Source organism: Diorhabda sublineata, chromosome 2 (assembly GCF_026230105.1).
Source record: "Diorhabda sublineata isolate icDioSubl1.1 chromosome 2, icDioSubl1.1, whole genome shotgun sequence".
Taxonomy (NCBI): Eukaryota; Metazoa; Arthropoda; class Insecta; order Coleoptera; family Chrysomelidae; genus Diorhabda; species Diorhabda sublineata.
In genome coordinates, this window is record NC_079475.1 from 25,118,874 (window position 1) to 25,141,053 (window position 22,180).

The following is a 22,180-nucleotide window of genomic DNA, read 5'->3' on the forward strand; positions in this document are numbered from 1 at the left end:
AAGATATGAAGCAGAAAATTTGACCATTAAAAGAAAAGTGAGAAAAAAGAATGTAGCAGGTACTTAAGAAAATAGAAAATAAAAAAAAAGAATTGATCATAGAAAAACAAACAAGAAATAGCCACCTATTGTGGCATGGTAGCCACTTTTGACTTATTTTAACATTTTTTTGAAGTTTTTGAAGATATTAATTTGTTGTCAACCTCCCACTCGGTTCAAAGAATTTAATGAAATCTCAGTCCCGAGTCAAAAACATTCTCTATCTATATTCTACAACGCATACTTAAGTTAAAATTTATAGTGATACCATTTCTTATATTTCATAATTTCCTTCTACGAGGATGTATTGATATCGGGTTAGCCTAGACAAGTTCCATGTATAAACGAAATATTGCGTCTATTTGACTTTTCAGTCATTTTCTGCAATTGTCAATTTATACAAATTAGATTTCTAAATATCTATTAATCATTCTATATGTCAACCATAAATAGAATCAGTCAGTGGTTTTTAAATTTATAGGTAACGAGTTTAAAATATGTAGGGAATTAGTGGAATTTACTTTGATTTATTTATATTACAGCTTTAACAAAGTGAAAAAAGGTATAATATTCAGATAGGTGAAAAAATAATTAAAAAATTAATTTTCAGATATTTATTAGATCAACAAATAAAACAACTTATTCTTTTATTATTATAAAAATGAAAACTTAATATCATAATGTCAACACAGTAAAAAATAAAATATAATTCAGCAAAAAAATATGCTTCATCATTATTCTAATCAGTCTCAACTTTTTGTACCTCTACAATGTGGTTAGTAGAGTCGTTATTAAGATCAATTTTGTCAAGTTCTAGAGATTTTTTTTTAATTTCCATCGTACTTTCTGGAGTAGTGATTAAATCATCTTCTGGAATTATGTTGTGGTCACTGACTGAGGTAGCTGTGTATATCTCCTCCGATTCTGTATTGATACTGGACGAATTTTGAGATTCATCCAATTGTTCACTATTTACTGCATCATTAGATACATTTTGTTTCAATACCGCATCCTGTATTGTGGGTAAATGTGTATCATTGCTCTTTTTTTCGTTAACCGACATTTCTTTAACTTGCTTTAATTTAGAAACGGCTGCATTGTGCAGTTGTTCGTTATCTATTCTTGATGTCAGATCAACAGCAAATTCTAATATATTTACATCTGATCTTCTTATGAGTAAAGAAGCAGCATTTTCATATTTACTCATTGAGATTAAGCTAAAAATAACCTATGTTTAAGAAATGAACTTTCTGCAAACATAATCATATAAATATAAACAGTTAATATTTAACACATTTTTACATTGAAATTTTTTTTTCAAAAATGTGTTAAAAGCTCATTCTTTGACTATTACAAATTTAAAATAGTTCAAGATTTAAGGATTGGAACCATCTCTCTAAAGCAATCAAAGTATGCCTATATACAAAACAATATGAATATTTTGTTTATTTACATTATTTACAAGCATGTTAATTTAATTAACAAAAAGGTCTATGCTCTATGTTAAATCATCTAGCCTAAAAAACTAGATAGAAAGATGTTGTGAAGTTTTATGTTTTGTTAAATTTTGGAAATGTTTTTATTAACTAGTCGAAGGAAAAGTTACATTCAGTTTTAAAATATTACTCATCTAACAAGTAAAAAAAACAAAATTCTCAAATAAATACTGAAGCTTTAAATGAAACCTGATACCGATTACAAAACTGTTGGAAGATATTCATACTGAACACTGCAATTGCAATTCTTTTATTTTTTCAGTAAAAATATTATTAGAGCTCAAAAATTAAAGAAATGAAAAACCGGTAACCAATACTAAAATTTCGGTTAACGCAGCAAACTATGGAAAAGACCTTTTTATTTCCGGATAGTTGATAATATATCTTTCATATCAGCATAACATTCGACTTTCTGATTAATTGCAAGTTAATAAATAAAAAATGTTCCGCTACCCTGTGTAATTAACTATTACTAATGTTTATCTTTAATTTTCTGTGAAACCAAATCAATTATTAAAGAAAATAACTGACCATTGAGCAGCTTGTTCAAAGTTGCCATCTGTTTCAGCCTGTTTTGCCCATCTCTCTAAAATCTCATGTTCAACTTCTTTTCCCAACATTCGACATTTTACAAGAGTATATGCCTCTCGATGCATATTAGCTTCACAAAGAATGTCAATTGCTTTCTGAACTTTATGACAGGCTAGATAATAAGTAGCTGTTTCGACTACATCGGCTCCAGGTTCTTCTGACAACTGATCAGCATATGTCTCACATGCCGACTGCCATAATCTAAAAACAATACACAAAAAGTTGAAAAAGTTCTACGCATATATAAAAATTATATACCAAACAAGGGATTGAGTTAGCCAAAAAATTTCTAAGTCAGATTTCTAGTATTTCTGGAAAAAAAGACGATTTAAAGCAATTGCTATTATGTAAGCTCATTCACATAAGCTATTATGTATCTAATTATTTTGCTGTACTTCATAACCTCCAAAAACTACTTATGTTATTTATAGAATCAGAAGTGATTATTGAACATTCCACATAAATTATTTTTGTGATTTTCAGATTACCAGCAATTTTTTATATTTATAGATAGGATAAACGTGTTTTATCATGTTGCTACTTATTAAGAACAACGTGAAACTTCCCGCTTTATGTTTCAAATCTACTAGAAAGTATTGAAAGTTAATAAATTTTTCATTTCATACAATTGGCAGAACTCAAATTTAGTTTTATCTTTAAGGATAAAGGATAAAGCTTTAAAAACTGAAATTTTGTACAATTTAATGAAGAAAAAGAAAAAACTTGTGGTTTTATAATATTGTTGAAGATAAAAGGTTACATTACACTAAAACCCTAAGGTTTATTGAGAACTTGTACAATTGCTACTTACTTTGTTGATGCCATGGGTGCTAAAGATATAATCCAACGATCTACTCTTTTCTCGTCTATAGCTTCTTTCACTTGAGCAGTAATGTCTCCTCTAAATAAAGATAATGTTGAACTTAAAACATGTTTCCCCTTTTGCTTCAGGCAATTTTCTGAAATCAAATCATTATTCATTATAGTCGTTCTTGCAATATAAAATTCCTGTTTCAAATTAAATTACTCACCGTTTTTTTCTATAACTTCTCTCATTGTTTCATCAGATCCAAATATGTTTAAAACTTCATTTGTACAATAACTAGGCGTTGGTACAACACTTTCTGGATCTTCTTTCCATTGAAGCAGCCTTCGGAGATCAGAGGATACAGAATTATCCCTGAGATAATAAAATTTAGGAAGCAAAAGGCTTTTAGTTTTCTTTTCTTTTTGAGCGATTGTATCATTTTCCCCTTTTTTCAGTGCCACATTAGTCCTACTTGTCGAAATCTCCTTTATTGCAATTTTTCGTGTTGCCGCTATTTCTAAGAAATAATAAAACAATGATAGTCACAAATATTCTGTAAAATTGTTCAACACAAATTTTGATGTTAAAAAAATTGTTGTTTTGGTTGTACTTAAGCAAAATAAGTTTATCCAACACATGTATAAAGCATCTCTCTTACCTAGAGAAATAATTTTTACACACAATTCCTGCTTATTCTTTATAAAATTAGCAATTTTTGGTAAAAATGCAGCTTTCAAACACAAAATAGTGTTTACCAACCTTTTTCATTCAGTGGTGGATGTTCAGGTATCTTCCAAATTTTTAATGTATTATCCTTGCCAGCTGAAATGACATAATCTGGGTCGATTGGACTCCAAATTGCAGCAGTGACAGGTTCATAGTTATTACAGTTGATAAATGTAGCAAGATATTCGCCTTTTATAACATCCCATATCTAAAAAAGAACAACAATGAATTCCAATTTCGAAAACAATTATATTTTATGGTTTAGTTCAGAAATTTTGTATGAGTTTAAATTTAGATGAACCAGAAATATATTTTTCTTGACACTTCAATTCAGTTTCCAAGCAAATGGAATTACAAATGTCAAATTCTAAAATAGTATAGAAATTATGAAGTGAAAACGGTAAATTGAATCATACCTGTACAATTCCCATTTCACAGCTCACCATCATCTGACTAGGAACATAGGGACTCCAAACGACAGAATTGATATCTGATTCACTCTGATAAATATTAATAATATTGTTATCGTTGTTACCACATTCAATGTCAAACTTATAAACAAAAACATTTTTTGAATTTCCGATAGTAGCCAACCAATTATGATAATCAGATGTGTTGTCAGAAGCGTTTGGATGCCATATAATATCATATATGCGATAAGAGAAATAATGCTTACAAATTATTTTTAATTTTGGGGAATATACTATTATGAATCCAGTCCTGGCGACGACAAATAATTGCGAATAGTCAGGTTTCCATCCGAATGAGTAGATAAATGTATTTTCAGGTGTAGGAATCACAGTTGGATCTGAAAATCGTGCAAATTTACTTATAAGTGGTGTTTAACTTCTCATTTGATAAGTCAAGTAAGAATCAATTTTTTTATAATCCTAACAATGATACAATTATTAATTAATGTAATTGAATATTTTAATTCGTACTCAAATTTACAACTAAATTAGAAATTAAGGATTGTTTTTGGAACAATAAATTGATTAAAGCTTCAATATTTCATGGAAATCATTTAGTTACAATTAGTTATTTTATTTGAAAATTTGGACTAAAACCAATTGTAGAATTATGTTTTAAATTATAATTTTATTTGGTCATCAATGTTTTCTTATATACTTACCTCGGCCTGTTCTGTTCTCAAGATTGAAGTATACAATACACCCTTCGCCTATTGCATACAAACCAAATTTTCCTTGATACCCATTAATTGGGCCCCATTCGAGTTTATAAATTTGGGATTTAAAGTATTGTGAAAGAAGTACTGAAGGTTTTAACTTTGAATTTGGATCCACATAACCTACCTGCAAATAATACAAAAATGTTTTATGTTATGTTACTGTTTAAATTGTAGCAATTCAAACAAAGTAACACTTTTACTAATAGTAATATTATTATGATAGACTTACTATAGAACTTTTCGTTTTAACCCGATTATATCTGTTGGAAACTGATAGAGTTAATCGGTTCGTAATCATAAGATATGATTCTTTCTACCCTGGTGGACGGGTGGGTAAATGCGATCAACTGATGGGTTGTATCATTTGTCTATGGTTTTTGAACATTAAAAATTATTTATCACCCTTAAATTGCTGTCTACTATTAATTCTCATAAGCAGCTTATTAATATTTAACTTTGGTGTGTGAGGGTGTGAATAGTTGATCACTGCTCAATATCAATTATGAAACGTATAGAATCCATTATACAACTAAATAAATATTATGGAAGAGTTGATATACAAAAAAATAATAAAAATCAAAAGTTCTTGTATATCATGTTTTAAATTCCAAATTTCCACTTAAAATTGGACGTGTCATTCAAAAATTGTGATCGGAATCTTATTCTGGTTAAGGATCCGCAATCAGGTGATCTACCCGAACGCTAGTAAGGTTCTGAAAAGTCCTTATAAGCATTATGTGTATATGTGAATATTTTTCCATCTTTTTCAACAAAATCGAAGCATTCAAGTTTTCCTTTAATATTATTATACAAGTTGTGGAAGCACTTTTGATAAATGTGTTTCTCAAAAACGTTTTTCAAAACAATAGTAAATACAAAGGTCATTGAGGGCTGTCAGTAAATGCAATCCATGTATTTAGAGTGAGATCTATATAGGAAAAATTTTGAAATAAAACAATATTTAAAATGAATAATGATGTTTGATAAAAGGAAAAAAAATCTTGAATAAAACAGAATTGACAATATATTCAAATTTACTACCTGAAGGTGATAAATAAAGTTATTGCAATGTAATACCTTAAGTTAACAGAATCAATAGTTGTATGATAAACTTACTCTTCCTTCGGCTGTTGCAAACGCCAATATTGATTCATTAGTCGGATGCCATGCTATAGCTGATACTTTACTTTGAATTTTATGGTAGAAGTTTATCATTCTTATATTTGTAGTATGGGGACGACTTAGATCCCAAACTCTGACAGAACTGTCTGAAGAACCGATGGCCAACCTAAGAAATATATAATATAGAACCAATGTGTTATATAGGACGATGAATTATATTTTTTCTAAACAAAGAACCTCCAATGAACTTATGAAAAATAACTCTCAGTTTTCAAATTCAAATGTTTATTTACTCCTAACGGCATAAACCTAACCACCCAACTACTAAGGTTATTGGAGAGAGACTAGTCAATTAACAAATGAAACATTAAAACATTGTAATATATTTAACACATAGATACTAATTGAAGACATCAATCAGATTGTTTACATCAGTTGTTAAACTCATGTATGTTTATAATAATAATTTTTTTCCCGAAGCTGTACTATAAACGGTTCTCGAGATATGGCTGGGAGCCATTCTTATTGGATCACCCTGTACATAAATATTAGTGAATAGTTAAGCATGGAAGTGTTGGGAATCATTAATTTATAAATAAATTACTTTACAGTAAACTGTAAACATAAATAAGAACAGTACAATATATTTGTAGAGGATAACTTCTTTGGACATTGCCTGTATTAATTATTAGATGGATTTTATAGTACACTACAGTCATTCAGCCCTTTGCATCAATTGTATTGAATGGGCGTTATTGCAGAACATCATAACTGATATTAAAAATTTTATATAAAAAATGAAGGGTCATAAATCATAAGGTATTGCAATGAAATTTTCATAATTTCAAATAATAAATCGTTGGCTTAATTATTTGTATGTATCCACAAACATTTATACTTAGTAAAATATCCAATATTAAATTTGAAAAACATATTCATTTACCTGTTGGGATCTAAGGGAGATAACTGCATACATTCAATGTGGCCACCTAATGTTGAGTAATAGGAAAGAATTGTTTTATCTGTAATTCTTGTATTGATCAACAGTCGATCTTGAGATACAGACCACGCATTATTAACTTTTGGTCCATCCTTCCAGTTATATTCATTCAACAGAATAGTTGAAGAAGATATTGAAAATAATAAAGCTGCATGTTCATTGTGTATTATTGAGTAGCTGCTCATAGGACTAAAAAAAAAAAGATTACAAATTCATGATATTATGCTTTAGTGAGAGGAAAATTATTTCATCACTCAAGTTGTAACACCACATATGTCAAAACTAGAAGAGTGCAAAATTGAAGGACAGTATTACCAAACCAAAACAAGATGTTTGTTTGAGACTGATTTAAAGAATGAATCTTCCTATTGTCTAGTAAATGGTATCAAAATGTCGTTGCCAAGAAATTACTTATGTGGTGTTGGAACTTATATATAGGGTAAAAATAATTAAAGCGAAAAGATTTTGTGTAAAAAAATCAATTTTTGGTAGATCTGAAAATTCTATAAAATGATCTTACTCTTTAGGTTTTGGCAAATTCCATGCCAACAGTTCAAAATCTTTTGAAGAAGTCAATAACACTGTAGGAGTAACCCAATTTAATGCTATCCATATCTTATCAAATAGTACCCTATTCTTACGATTGTAAAATTTGCCAGAAAGTGAGATGAATGTTTCCATTCTGCCATCAGTACCAGCTCTCCAAATATAAATATTACTAAAAGCAAAAATAATGTATTAAAAACTTTGTTTATTTACATGATCATGTTTGTTTGAGAGAAAGTTATTGCCAGAATGCTCATCCTTCTTCTTCTGAAACGCCCCAGCCTTTGGTTTGAGTCGATAACATATAAACTCAGTATTTTGATAGCTGTTCTTCTATCTGAATTAATCGATATGTAACACATTTCTGATAGTTGTACATTAATCTATACTTATGAGAGTTTAAAAACAAATTCACATTCTAATACATAGGACTACAGTTAAAAACAACATCATCAGCAGAAGCATTAATAAGGGATTTAAATAGCATATAATCCAAAAATGTAAACTGTTGCAATCTTGCCAAAAAAAATTCAATGTTTGTGTTTCTGAAAAGAAAGAAAATAAAATACAAAAAATTACCTTTCTTTGGCTGAAGAAGCCAACAAAAATTCTTTTCTAGGTTCTTCTTCTTTTGCAGAAGATTTGAGTTTAAGTGCTTGTTGAGGGGGGCTACTTTCTTCTTGGTTTGATTTTGCAGTAACATATTCAGTATTTGTTTGGGATATGTTTTCTATTTCATTCCCATTTTGTTGTTTCGACACAAATTCATGTTTTTGTGCATTTTGGTAAATATCTTCTGTTGATTTTAACTCATTTGATTCAATTTTATCTGTCGTTTCTGCTTCATCAGTTTTCCGTGGTGTAATTTCAATACTACTTTGTTTTTCTTCAGTATTTTGTATATTTTCATCTGACAAATTTATATGTCCATCTGTCTCTTTCAATGTTTCAGTAATGCTTTGTTCTGCTTCTGGTTTTCGAGGATCAATTTCCCTTTCCTTACTTATGCAGATACTATCATTTGAAACATATAACTTCTCATCATCAGTAATGTTGTGACAATCATTCAAATTTCCAATAATTTCTTCCAAATTATTAATAAGATCATTACCATTTTTCTCTAATATACTTTTGTCTATTAACTGATTCAATTTTTCTTCAGAATTATCACCAGTGTCATTTGGAGAACTAACATTTTCTGGGGTGCCTACAATAATAAATAAATCTTAAATTTAGAAGATTACTTTGGCATTGGAAAAACCATACCAAAAGTACTGAAAAGAAACGTTCGAGATGGTTTGATAAGTTTTAACAAGTTTTTTGCTAGAAATGTATTGACGATAATAGCTACTCTTTATTTGAGAGGTATCTTACAGTGATGTTCGATCTCAGTTTAACCATTTTTTAAAATAATCTTACCAATTTGAATAGTAGATATGGTAAACATAATAAAAATATATAGTTAAAGCAATTACATGCTTGAACAGATTACAAAGTGTAATTACATAACTAAATTTTTGTACAAAACGTTCACACCAGTTTTTGTTAATTTTGAGAAAATTTACTTATATACTCAAGTTTTTCTTTGAAAGTATTTTTCCTCACAATATAAACAGAAGCACATTTCTCACAGTTGCAATATTTGTTGTGATAAATTGTAATTTTACTAAGTAAATAAACATAGAAAATTAACTATGTTGGAATGTTTGGAACTGTTGGCTATATTAATATTGAACACACTGTTTACACTACCACTACACCAACATTCACAATTCCAATTCACCTTCAGTCTCTGAAGACGATAACTTGGTTATCGAAACGCACGTCAGACCATGTAATTGTGAGTGTTGATGTAGTGGTAGTAGTATACAAAATTAAATTAAATCTTTACTTGATCAATGCCAATTATAAATATGTATCTTCACTAGTAATACATTAGTATTAATAAAGTTACCTAACATTTTATTCTTGAGAATTTCACATTCTTTGAGAAATTCCTCATCACTTGAATCATAAACTTTCAGTAAAGGATGAGTATCCATTCCTGTTTCTTTATTTTGGACAACCGTGATTTCTTCTTTTATATCGTTTGTGTTGTTTGAGGTTTCAACTCTCTTCTTTTGGCCAACATAATTGTTAGGATTTTTTGGGAATATATTGATAGGCACTGGACACCATGATAATGAAATGACAGGTTTATCATGGCCTCTCATTTTATACAAAAGTTTGCCACTTTCTAAAAAAGTAAACTAAAATGTTAGACCAGCAAAAACACTTTGATCAATATTTTTTTATGTAAAAAGCATGTGCAATACGGTAAACCCTATTGCACTTGAGTAGTTCGAGTGGTGCCTGCCATGTAGAGTTGCCTGTGGATATTGATCTTAAACTTCTGTATGTTTTAGTATTCGGGAAAGACGTGTTTTGGTAGCTGATTCCACAGGCTTGCTATTAAGGTGTAGACGAACACAAAAGTGAAATTGGATGAACACTGACTTTTTTGACAGTAGTTTCTTTATATCTGACACAATGTTAGATGACTTGAAAAAAGTGAAGTACTAAAAAAGTGACTGTCACCCATGCTTATTAAGACGTTATATAGTCTTTCAAGTAAGAGGGCGCTTTGCGAGGACGGTTGGAACGCCTGACCTTAGTAGTGGGAGGCTCTGGAGCGGCCCCTGCAACTGGAACCTCTGGTGTTGGGAGTTTGACTCGGGCCGGAACTTGAAGGTCTCCCCCGTTGAGTACGGTCAGAATCTGGATCATGAATAGGTTGAAAGTCATGTAGGTTTGGAGGAGAATGAGCAGTCGAGGTAGCTTGCAAATCATCTACCTCTGGTTGAGGGATAAAGTAAATCTTCTTCTTTGGAATTTCTGAACGCCGAAGCTTGTCAATGTGGCGTTCTTGTTGATCGTCGATCTGAATGATGTAGTAAAATCTTCCAAACTTCTTGAGAATGGTGTCAAGTTTCCACTGCTTTCGGTTGTTGTAAGAAATGTCAAGATTGAGAGCGGCGTCAGCTGAAATTGTCGCCTGATAAACCGGAGCTTTGGAAAAACAATCTGGATCTGTTCTTGAATAATACGTTGTGGTTGAATGCAGAAAGATATGTTGCATACCTCAAAAGTCTATCGGCAGTCATATCAGGCAGTTTAGCTTGAGAACTGATGATTTTGCTCAACGGTTTGTTGTCAGTTTCGATTTTGAAATTTCTGCCAAATAAGTAGTTGAAATAATGGCCAACTGCAAAAACGACAGCAATAGCTTCTCTGAGTAATTGAGGGTAATTCTGCTATGCTGGGGTAAGTGCCCTTGATGCATAAGCAATTAAATTACCGTCTATTTCATGTGATAAGACATCAGCAGCCCCTACAGGGCTCGCAAGACAAAACCAAAGGTAAGGTTGGATCGGTATAAAACGGGCATAATGTGATTATGCCTAGAAATGTTTGAGCATCGTCTTTAAGGCATATCAGGTCATTGAAGTCATCATCCTTAAAGAAATTTGTAGACAGCAAATTGGAATCATGTTTCTGATTTTTGAGAAGTGTTTTAATGCAAACTTTAACAATGTGACCTTTATGGCTACATCCCTAACATTTTCAGCTAGATTTTTTTATGCGACATTCGTGATTGTCTCTAGCACACCCCAGGCAAAGGTTGGCGATCCCTAATTTGGCGAGATGCAAGCGTGATTTTGACTGGTTTTGCTTAGATAGTCTCGGTGGCGGGAGCCCTCTCGAATGCGCGACCTTGATGTGGGGCGCGATTTAGAGTGGTACTTGTGCGCTCCTTCAGTTGGCCCATTCTTTGAGGTTGACATCTCCCAACTATCTAATTTCGAAGCTTCCAATGTCTGTACTTTAGCGACAATATCATCAAACGTTTGCAAGTCAGACTGCAAAAACAGCTCCCTAATCGAATTGTCTTTGATTCCCCTGATAAATTGAGCATGGAGAAATATGTCCACATAACCAGAAATAGCAGCTTGAACAGCGGCAGTCGTACAATTCATATATTAGAAAGCTCGGAAAATTTGGTTGTTAAATAACCTGTAGTTATTTGAATGATAATTATAAATAGAAATACTTACTTCTTATATCTGTAACAACTACTAAACCACTTTTAAGACCAAATGCAGTGAGCCAATTTGCATGTGGACAAGTGGACATACAAGTTATAGTAACTTTTGTTCCAAAAATATTTTTTATTTCAGTTGTTTCATTTAGTGCAACATTCCAAACTACAATATTTCCATCTTCTGATACGCTAACTACTCTATCATCTCCAGCAAATGCAGCTGCTATCACTTTTTTATCAGGGAGCTGAAATTCAATATTTAATCAAATTACTCTTTAAAAAGGCATCAATATCCTAGAACTCAAAGATTGTTGGTAAAATTTGGATCACATATTACTTATGTTTTAACCTGTTTATATAAAAGATCTAATTATAATTTACGTACATGTTTATCATGATCCAAATGCTTTTTACCAGTTGGTATTTCCCATATCTTTACTGTCTTATCATCAGATATTGAAACTGCCCATTTTTTTGGCTCTCCCCAATTTTTGTTTAAATTTACTCCCAACACTCTAAAAAATATTGTTGAGAAATTAGAAAAACAATGCCTATAATATTTTTGTAGTTATACCAATGTTTCTCTCAACAACTATTTCAACAAGTTATATTTTACAAAAAAAAAACATAAAATACGACTTATTATATTTTAAACAAATTTTAAATAAAGGAGGTAACTTAACACAGGTTAGTTAAATTTTAGACTGTGTTGGACAAATGTTAACAATAAAATGAATGGAATTATTTTTCATGGAAGCAGAGACAAGTATGTGTTTAAAAAGTTGTTCTTACTTTTGAGTGTGGGCATGAGCAATAATTCTGATGTCAGCCGCTTTATTTGTATCAACACTATTTTCCAATATAACAATATGATTTTTGGCTCCATAAATTAATGTATTGTCGGGAGCACATGCTAAAATGTTGGCTTCATACCAATTTGGAGAAGGAGGAACTATTAAAGTGTTCATTTTTTTCTAATGAACAAAAAATAAACAAAAAAGTATTTTTTATGAAATTCGTTGAATAAAAGAGAGCTACCTGTAATATAATAAATATATTGAGAAAACTTTTATGATGAACTAATAAATAAAACAGATTTATTCCTAATTTCAAATTAAACTCAAGTCGACTCAGTACACAGTGTATAACCTTTTGTCGGCTAATGATAACTGCCAAATATAAATTTATATTTTTAGGTTAACATTTAAATGATCGATATCCAAGACGAATGATAATCGATTTGTACCGATAGTAGCGCTGTCATAAAATATTGGTAAAAGGATAAATAACTATAGAAATACATCAGATATTATTTAATAAGCTTGGTAAGCCCGGTTCAGACGCAGCTAGTGATTTAGTAGTGTAAAGTAATTTAGTCGAGTTTGTTTACTGTCCACACAAGTGAAGTTAATTAGTAGAGTTTGCTCAATCAAATCGAGCCAAAACGATCGTTTACACGGACCAGTGTTTAGTTGAAATCGATTAGCAGCAAGTCGAGTCTCAGTAGTAAGTTTTCAAAAATTTTAAAATTAACCAAAACGACAAGTTACAAACAAAAATATTTTTCGATCAATATTAAAACTTATTACTAACGAAACTAGCAGTATATGTTTGGAAGAAATACAAAAGCCCAAACGTATATGGGTAAGAAAATGGATTAGTAGAAGAAATGATATTGGAACCACCAGATGCCTATTAAAGAACTGGCTTTAGAACATTCAAGAGAATAATTTCATGCCTTCAGGATATCCGAGGAGTCATTTGATATTTTGTTAGACAATCAAATTATATATTCAAAAGAATGATACTATCATGGGATATGCTATTCCAGCCTCCACAAAGGTCTCGGACTTTCGGATTAAAGAGTACTGTCTAAGACCCTCTATAGTCGAATTTAAGAGTACTGTCTAAGACCCTCTATAGTCGAATTTTTTGAAAAAGAGTACCTAGTAATCCGACAAATTACAAATCAAAATACATATGTACATAACAAGTAGAGCCAGCGACTTCATATGTGAAAATAAAAATAAACGAATACATTTTTCCCGTTCTACGTTTTATTATAAAAATAATGTTTGTGTTTCTATATTCAACAGTGATAGGCATGTCGAATTACATCTGGATTACCGGGAGTCCACTGTATTAATAATGGTTCTACTATTATTTATTATGTTTATTTTCACAGACACCACGAGACAGAGACGAATGGAAAGTAGTCGAAAAGGGATTTCGCGATCGGTAGAATATTCCAGAGTTTTGTGGTGCAATTGATGGGAAGCATATAGTTTTAAAGGCACCGGCTGACGCTGGAAGCTTGTATTACAATTACCAAGTAACCAATAGTATTGTGCTCATGGCCATTGTAGATCATAATTACTGTTTCAAATAAATCGATGTTGGCTGCAATAGAAGAATATCTGATGGTGGAGTTTTTCGCAATTCTACTAAAATGTTTACTAATCTGGAAAATGCTATTCTTCCAGAAGGAACATTCATAGTTGGAGATGACGCATTTTCTTTGAAACCATACTTTCTGAAACCTTTCTCTGGAAATAATTTAACACTGAGACAGAAAAATTTTAATTACAGATTGTTACGAACTCGGCGGATCGTATTATAAAAAATATTTTGGATTTTGTTCCGATTTCGTACTGTATGATAATATATTTGATAAAAAAAAAATAGAGTAGGATGAGTTAAAATTTTGTATTTTCAATACAATGTGAATTTCTGCTCAGAGGTAATTGCACCATTCATATTAGATAACTAAATAAAACACTCAAAGTTTTAGTAAATGAATTTATTAGAAAATATCGAACAGAAATATTGAATAAAGTAACAATAATAATTACACTTTTTATGAAATTGTTGATATAAAATTATAATAATTATAGACTGGGCGTTTGAAAAAATTATCATAGACTACAAGTAGTAAGGTCCTGTACATATTCCTTGTGAATTTTACAGCTGCAACATTGTTAATGGGAAATTAGAATAGCCAACAAATTGAGTTAATTTATTGTAATATTAAAACTTTTTCAAATTCTCAAAATGTCTGTTAAAAAGTATGATAGTGTTTGGATTATAGTAATAGAGTGTCTTTAATAGGTAATAATATTCATCATATATTATTATGTTATTAGATTGATCAATTTCTTCTATTTTCGAAGAATATGTATTAACTAACAAAATATATGCTGTGACAAAAATATATGGATAGATTTTGATTTTTTTTCCAATTTTATAAACTAAATCAATGGTGGGTCATAAAAAATGTTTTCAATAATTATTTGAATCCAGTAAATTTGTGGGGGAGGTTTAAAATGTAAAGTAAAAATTAAAAAAAAAACGCATTACATTTTTAGTTGTACGTATATTTATTACAATTTTCAAAAATATTGATATTTAGGTATTTGTATCGTTTAATCCTCACAGCTTCGATAGCATAAAAATTTAGTGAGTTGTAGAGGTGATCATGTTGATTAATTTGATATGCATATATGGGGCGCGGAAATCATATCTTCACATAGTTTTTTTTATATTAAAAATTCAATCAATATACTGATTCCTTTCCATGCAATATTTCTCAGAAACGGTTTATCCAATTAAGATGACATCACTATCTAAGGAATCTTTGTTTGTTTACATTTGTCAAATATATGCAAATATTGATTTTCTAATTGAACATAAAGTCATCAGAGTTAGGTTAGGTTAATAATTGCATTCGATTGTTAATAAGCTCGAAAAATTTCTACTGTGAATTCATTCTGACTTCACTTTTGTGACTAATGAATTGCTCCAAATCTATATGAAAATATATCATACAAATAACATATATTTGTCAAGTGTAAAAAAAGACTGGATAAACGGTTCTAAGAAATATTGCATGGAAAGATATCGGTATATTAATCAGCATGATCACTTCTACAACATACAAGTTTTCAAAGACATTAAACAATACAATTACTGATATTTATTTGGAAGACTGACAATATTATGCTTCATTCTTTTACTTATAAGTTAAATTAAATAAAAATATGTCATATTAAGTACATTTTATCAAGTAACTAATACGGAAACATTAAGTATTGTTTATCTGACCAATAATACTCTTAATTTTTATTGGCAGCAATGAATGGAATTAATAAAAACCTTAAATTTTCAACTTAATTTTAACAGTGTTATAAATATAAATTTCTAATGAAACAAATAAAGAAAATATTATCGAAAAGCTAGAAACTAATAATGAATGTAGCTACTGAGGAATTGAGGAGTTCCTTTTAATTAATTTATACCAAGGTTTTTCAAGGGCACATATTTATGGTTCAATTTCAATAAAAAACTCCTATTTTTAAATACTATTTTTCATAATTATTAAATTTAATTTTAGTTTGAATTTATCAGCAGAAATATGCACAGATGTCACAATATTAAATTCAGAAGTACATTAATGTAATAAAACTTTCTAGTTTTAAGTATTCCAATGAAAATTCAATTTATTCCGTACTAATAGGCTCGATGAGAACACGGTTTACGCCGTCATGCTCTGCATGTATGCTACTTTTTCGGGAAACGAATGCTAAATTACCATCCAGATTAAATTAATTGTAATGTAACTTATTCAACCATTCAACTTTTGGAACCATTGGTGATATTTATACTGAACACATTGTTTACACTACCACTACACCAATATTCACAATTACACTGTCTGGCGGCTAGAATTTGATGTATTTAGGAAAAACACTGCTACGTGCAGGTATATTCCGGCTGATTCTTTTCATTGAATCCAACATAAGATGACAAGTTATGATAAAAGAATTGTAATGAATTGTCACGGTTAATTAATCGTCATAGGTTTAAGAAATCTCTATATGAAACCACTTTTTTCCAAACCCAAAATGAAAAACAAGAAAAATTTGCTCTGACACTGAATCATTCAGCTGTTACATCAAACAAAAACTGACTGTACTAGATGGTTTTCAATTATGGATTCGTTTGGTGAAAACAAACTACTGTTTGTAATAAAAAATGCATAGTTCAAATTATGCATATTGCAATAATACAAAACACGAGATTTATAAGATTTGATAATCTTCGGTTTACATCAATTTGAAATAGTTAAGTGGGTATTTTTATCTAGAGATTTAAAAAAGTCTATTTTTTTTCTTGTATATTTTCAAAGCTTTAACCTTAAGAATATGTTCTTAAACGGATTTTAAAAAATTCACATTATTTCTGGAGATACAGCAGATTTTGTGACGTAGAGACTAAGCCGGTAGAGTGGAACATTTTTCTCGGAACTACTTTTTTTGAAGTGGTTTGTAGACCCCACTTTACCAGCCATAATTTATTGAAATTCTGATTTTTTACAATTTTTTTAAATTCTCAATAAGTCAATAAAAACCCTATAAAAAATGGATAGTAAAAATTTATTTTGATTCATTGAGTCAGTAGTAAAATATGAAATTATTCATTTAGCAAAGTTTTCCACATCATCCTTATTGTATAATATATATTAAAAAAATCCAAAAAACTTACAAGATCAAATTGAAAAAGACTAGATAATAGGTATTATATAATCAAGTGAAAAATTATGTTTCCACCAAAACTTTACACTCTGGAATATAAATAATAATAAGTTAATAAATGGAACTTCTGGAAGTAGTTGGCAAGCAAAGTGTCAATCACTAGAATAAAGAAGACTAACGACTTCTAGTAAGTATATATAATGTTAGTGACTAATAAATATATAGTATGATAATATGTATTTTGTACACATAGGACATTCTCTCAAAGTGTGAAACACTAAAAAACTCCAGAGCCCCAGACCTGAGAGCGTAAGAAATAAAAGACAAAGATCTCTACAGCCATCCCATATTCTAAACTTTCTAAAAGAAGTGGAATTAACAGATCAGCTGTAAACAGTGGGCTCTCGAGTATCGTAGCAAGAAAGGGGGACACAAAAGATCCTTTGGGTCCCAATGTATATGATACCCCACTATCTACATACATACATACAAGTGTTTAGTAAAACTTTAAAGGAAAATTGAGCACTGGTTAATGGGCTGACATTGCTTTGAATTGAACGGAAATCTATATGAATGAGATATTACATTTGAAAATAAATAAATTATAGCTAAAAAATAATTACAGCCAAAAAAAGTCAAGTTGGTATGTTATATGGGTTAGCATATACGTCCATACATATGCCTTCGAATACAATACTAGAATATTAGAATCAACCTTGAAATAATTATTAAAGTTTTTGCAACAAAATAGTATCTATCATATGTGTAAGTTATTTCAATTATTGATTATTAAATTTCTTGGTTCCCTTGACCATACTTACTGTTTAAAATTTTATCAAATAAGGGCAAGAAAAGTATAAAATAACAATTTTTGTGCTTAAAAAGTTTAAAATATAAAATAAAATTGTCGGTAATAACATAAGTTGATGATTATTGAGGGTTATAATAAATGCATTTGGGTTTTACTCAAAGTTGATGAAATCTAACCTAACCATCATGACTTTTGTTAAGTAGCAACATTTTTATTTGAATTCACATCTCATAATATAATAATCGATAAACACTTTACTTAAATTTATACTACAAAGTAAATAATATATTAATAAAACTTTCAAAAACAATTGAATGTGAATTAAACTTTAGATAATAAAGCCTAAACTTGAATCCTAGTTAAGCTACAGGGCAATCAAAAACTGATAAGAACAAAGATAGGTACAAATTAATAAAAAAAATTGTATTACTGTAATTTTGTTATTCGATAGTTTAGAAATTTATAAGTTCTAAAGAGAATCATCAAAAAGTGGTATCATTGTGTTGTACCGCCAATATCTCATACTATTGTCACGATTTAGATTGTTTCTCAACTCTGTTTTAACTTTAGGCTGCATTACTTAGAAACTTTACTAGGACTCAAGTTTTGGTTTTATATTATTGAAATTTAAGAAAAATTAGGAGTAAATTTGAAATGAAAGATGTCAAACTCATCTATAAGTCATCGGATTAAATTAGAATCGAAATATTGAAAAAGATTACATGAATGTATATTGTGAATGAAATTCACCAAACTGTACGATTCTTTTAAAAGTTTTCAATGTTTAATATTTAAAAATAAACTAAGGACAGAAAAAAAATTACAGAAAATTGAAAAATGCTTTTTTTTTTTCGAGATCTCATCCAACGAACTCGAGGTTGTATATTGATGACCAGATAGTTCGTCACGCTTTTTTGTAACCATGAAACAAAATATTTATTTCTATTGAATTATTACTAAATGACCCAACTGTTTTTGTCAATTTCTTATTTGATTCATGTATGTCATTGGAAATAAGGTGTGTCAAATTTTAAGTCAATATAATAATTGGAAGTAAAATATTTTAATTTTCAAAAATAGGTATTAATACAACAAATAAATTATACACAAAAACAATCAGTTCCTTTTAGTAGAAGTAACAAAAGTGCCATCATAAAACATTCTCTTTACTAATAGTTTCTTTTTAATTTTTGATTAAAAATGACAACATTTGGTAACTTATATTTATCAGCTAACTATAAAATAAAATCGGACTAATAGTTTTTACTAGAAGCAGATGAAAAATTAATCACTCAATCAATGCTAGAGTTATATCAAAAACTTTAGAACCCGTTTTCCAACAGCAGGTTAACCATAATTGACCCAACTTAAATATTCTTAATTATAAAGGCATATTATCAAAATATTATTAAATTAATTCAGCGATTTTTTACTGTCCATTTTATTCGTCACATGCTATTTCAAACTAATGATTTTGTAATTGGACACTCATCACAACATTAATGACCTTGGATGTATTAACTTTCCATTACTCAATTTCTTTATAGATAAGTATTGATAAACAAATGTGTCTATTTTATTTTATAGTCAGTTTATTTGGTCCTTTGATAAATCAAGTAGTATATCAAACAATATGTCACAATTCGGTTGGTCGTTTAAGTGATTTTTCTATAGCTAATTTCACGGCAAGTACTCCATGTTTTTCGATTTTATTCCAAATAGTTCCCATCAATATACTAAAAACAAACAATATACCAATGATAACTCTGAAAATATTATAAACTACAACAAATCCAGCAGGAACATCAATTATAAATGTAATTATCAAACCAAACAGTAATAAAATACTAAAAAATATATATATTATCTTATGAGTTACAAGGTTATTCAGAGCTCGGTTCAAAATTGTCTCACATTCATCCAGTACGTTTTTAACATCGTTTTCATTTCTAGAAGATTTTAAAATAGCTTGTTTGCTAATTTCAAAAGTTGCTTCTACTCCTTCATGATCTGAATAACTGAAAGAATGGAGGGGAACACGATCTGGTAGAGGTAATTTATAATTTTTCATTTCTACTTGAAGTTTTGAGCCTGGATGAAACATGATGTAATCTATCCTTTGTCCTTGTGTTTTATTTTTGACCAATCTACCAGGAGTGTAACTGTTTCTAAGACTTTCGCATGTTGCGACATGATCTCTTGGAACATCGGCACTGTCAAAGGCATCTACAAGACCAGGAATTGATGTTAACAACCTGAAAATGATTTTGTGTATTGTAAATAAGTCAAATCAACATGTATAAGTAAGTTTTGAAATATACATCTTGGTATATCAAATATATACTATATGTGTAATGTGGTCTTCCAATAACTAAATCTGTGGTACAAGATATTAATACATTTTACACTTATTTAATGAATTTCATTCTTTTTCTGATTTCAGTTTCTCAAAGCCATTAGTCTTAGCTTTGTAATTAATGAGGGGTCTATGTTGTTTTTGAGTTATTTTTTGGCAAAAAAAATATATATCAAGCAGTCGACGTTTCTTAAAAAATTTTATATACTGTTACATTGAACATAACTGTTTATATCAGTTTTAAGTTAATTTTTAAGTCAACAAGCATGCCTAAGAGACTCTTGCCTTACTTGTCTCACTTCTCCAGACTGACAAATAGTAAACTCGTGAAATGAAAATCACACATAAAATATACTCACCTATATGCAATATCACCTGGTAAAGTATTTAAATCACCAGCTAACACTACTAAATCTGCACCCTGTGAAGTGAGCAAAATAAACTGAGCAGTATCATATGCCTGTAAAATACGATGAGCCTCATATTCATCACTTTTCCTATTGTACTCTGCATGTAACTAAAAGAGTAAAAACAATGTTAATTGTAAGGACTTTTTGGAAACTATACCTGGGTTCAGGTAGATCCCCTATAAGCTGATTGCAGATTAACCCAATCATAGTTTCCGAAAAGTCTTGATGAAATTGGCCATAGATCTACTAAAGTAGAAGCAGATTTTGAAAGAAATATGTGTAATTTTGAAGGAGTGTATTAATTATCAACAAATGAAAAACCTAGTTATAAATTACACTTTCAGCATTGTTCTTTACATTTTAAACAGTTCACAATTTGAAATGGTTTTGTTCACATTGTTTTACTGTAAATAGGTAAAATTCACCATGAGATGAATTTCCTGTATAAACACTGAAAAATTGAAAGCTATTGAACATTAAACTAAATATATAATTTTATTGATTATCTTCAAATCTACATGTACTGAAGACCCTCTAGTGTGGAGGGTCCTATTCTAAATAAAAACATTTTAATAAATTTCATGTAATTAGTTTACTCACATGAGCTGAATATATATTTACAGAAAGATTGTTCACTGTTAATTTACAAAGTCCAACGCCTTTTCCTCCAAACCAATCACCATGGTGTAATTTGTGAATGTAACCGTTCAAAGACCATTGATGAAAGAATACCTCTTCAATTACATATTTGGAAAATATACAAACACCAGATCCAGTAACACCACTAAAAATTATGTAAAAATAATAAAATTAAATGCACCAGAGAGAGAAATATATAAAATTAAAATGTAGAAACCATTGAACACCTGTAAAAATAATGGGAATGTGGAAGTATTCCTGCGACCTCATCCTTAATCAAAAAATAATCACAATCAAGCCAAAGTTCTTGAAGACACACAACATCATAGTGACTATTAGACAAAAATTTTGCGATTGCTTTTATCCGAGTTTTTCTATTTTTTGACACAATTGCTAATCCCCTAAAAAATATTAATAAAGCAAACAAATTCAACACAATTATAGTATAACGTATCGTACCAACAGTTTAGCGTAAACACTTTAAATTCTAGGGTCATTTTCAGAATCTACAAAATTTACTTGAAAAATCTAAACATATAGAAATTATCTTTTAAAAACCTTCAAACAAACAAGACGGCAACGTCACAAAGAAACATAGACAGGAAAATGAGTAGAAATCATAGAGATATTACAGGTAATATCTCTATGGTAGAAATACCCAATTTGACATATACAAAGATAAAATCATGATGTAAAGATATAGTCTTTACATCATGGATAAAATATGATTGTTTTTTAAGTAGAATGTAAGGATCGTCTTGAAACCAATAAGCTTATAGTGAATAAGTTCTTTGCTTGAAATTCTCATGTTTTAATAGAAGTGCTATGTGAGAGA

The 22,180-nt window shown here is 29.8% G+C and overlaps 2 protein-coding genes across 2 annotated transcripts; both read right to left on the bottom strand.

Moving 5' to 3' along the window:
• Positions 1-32: 32 nt before the first annotated feature.
• Positions 33-12,812, bottom strand: LOC130440698 (gem-associated protein 5). The gene is made up of 16 exons (XM_056773982.1): positions 12,637-12,812; positions 12,391-12,572; positions 11,984-12,113; positions 11,612-11,843; positions 9,472-9,753; positions 8,097-8,724; positions 7,492-7,689; positions 6,915-7,160; positions 5,966-6,137; positions 4,793-4,973; positions 4,077-4,468; positions 3,694-3,868; positions 3,158-3,451; positions 2,938-3,085; positions 2,067-2,327; positions 33-1,256 (listed from the first exon to the last, which is right to left on the bottom strand). Exons 2-16 carry the CDS (start codon positions 12,564-12,566, stop codon positions 779-781), a joined length of 3,993 nt encoding a protein of 1,330 aa, XP_056629960.1. The 5' UTR covers positions 12,567-12,572; positions 12,637-12,812; the 3' UTR covers positions 33-778.
• Positions 12,813-12,943: 131 nt separating this feature from the next.
• Positions 12,944-21,957, bottom strand: LOC130440700 (putative neutral sphingomyelinase). The gene is made up of 5 exons (XM_056773985.1): positions 21,805-21,957; positions 21,573-21,746; positions 21,307-21,490; positions 20,656-20,813; positions 12,944-20,195 (listed from the first exon to the last, which is right to left on the bottom strand). Exons 1-5 carry the CDS (start codon positions 21,840-21,842, stop codon positions 19,577-19,579), a joined length of 1,173 nt encoding a protein of 390 aa, XP_056629963.1. The 5' UTR covers positions 21,843-21,957; the 3' UTR covers positions 12,944-19,576.
• Between the last annotated feature and the right edge of the window lie 223 nt (positions 21,958-22,180).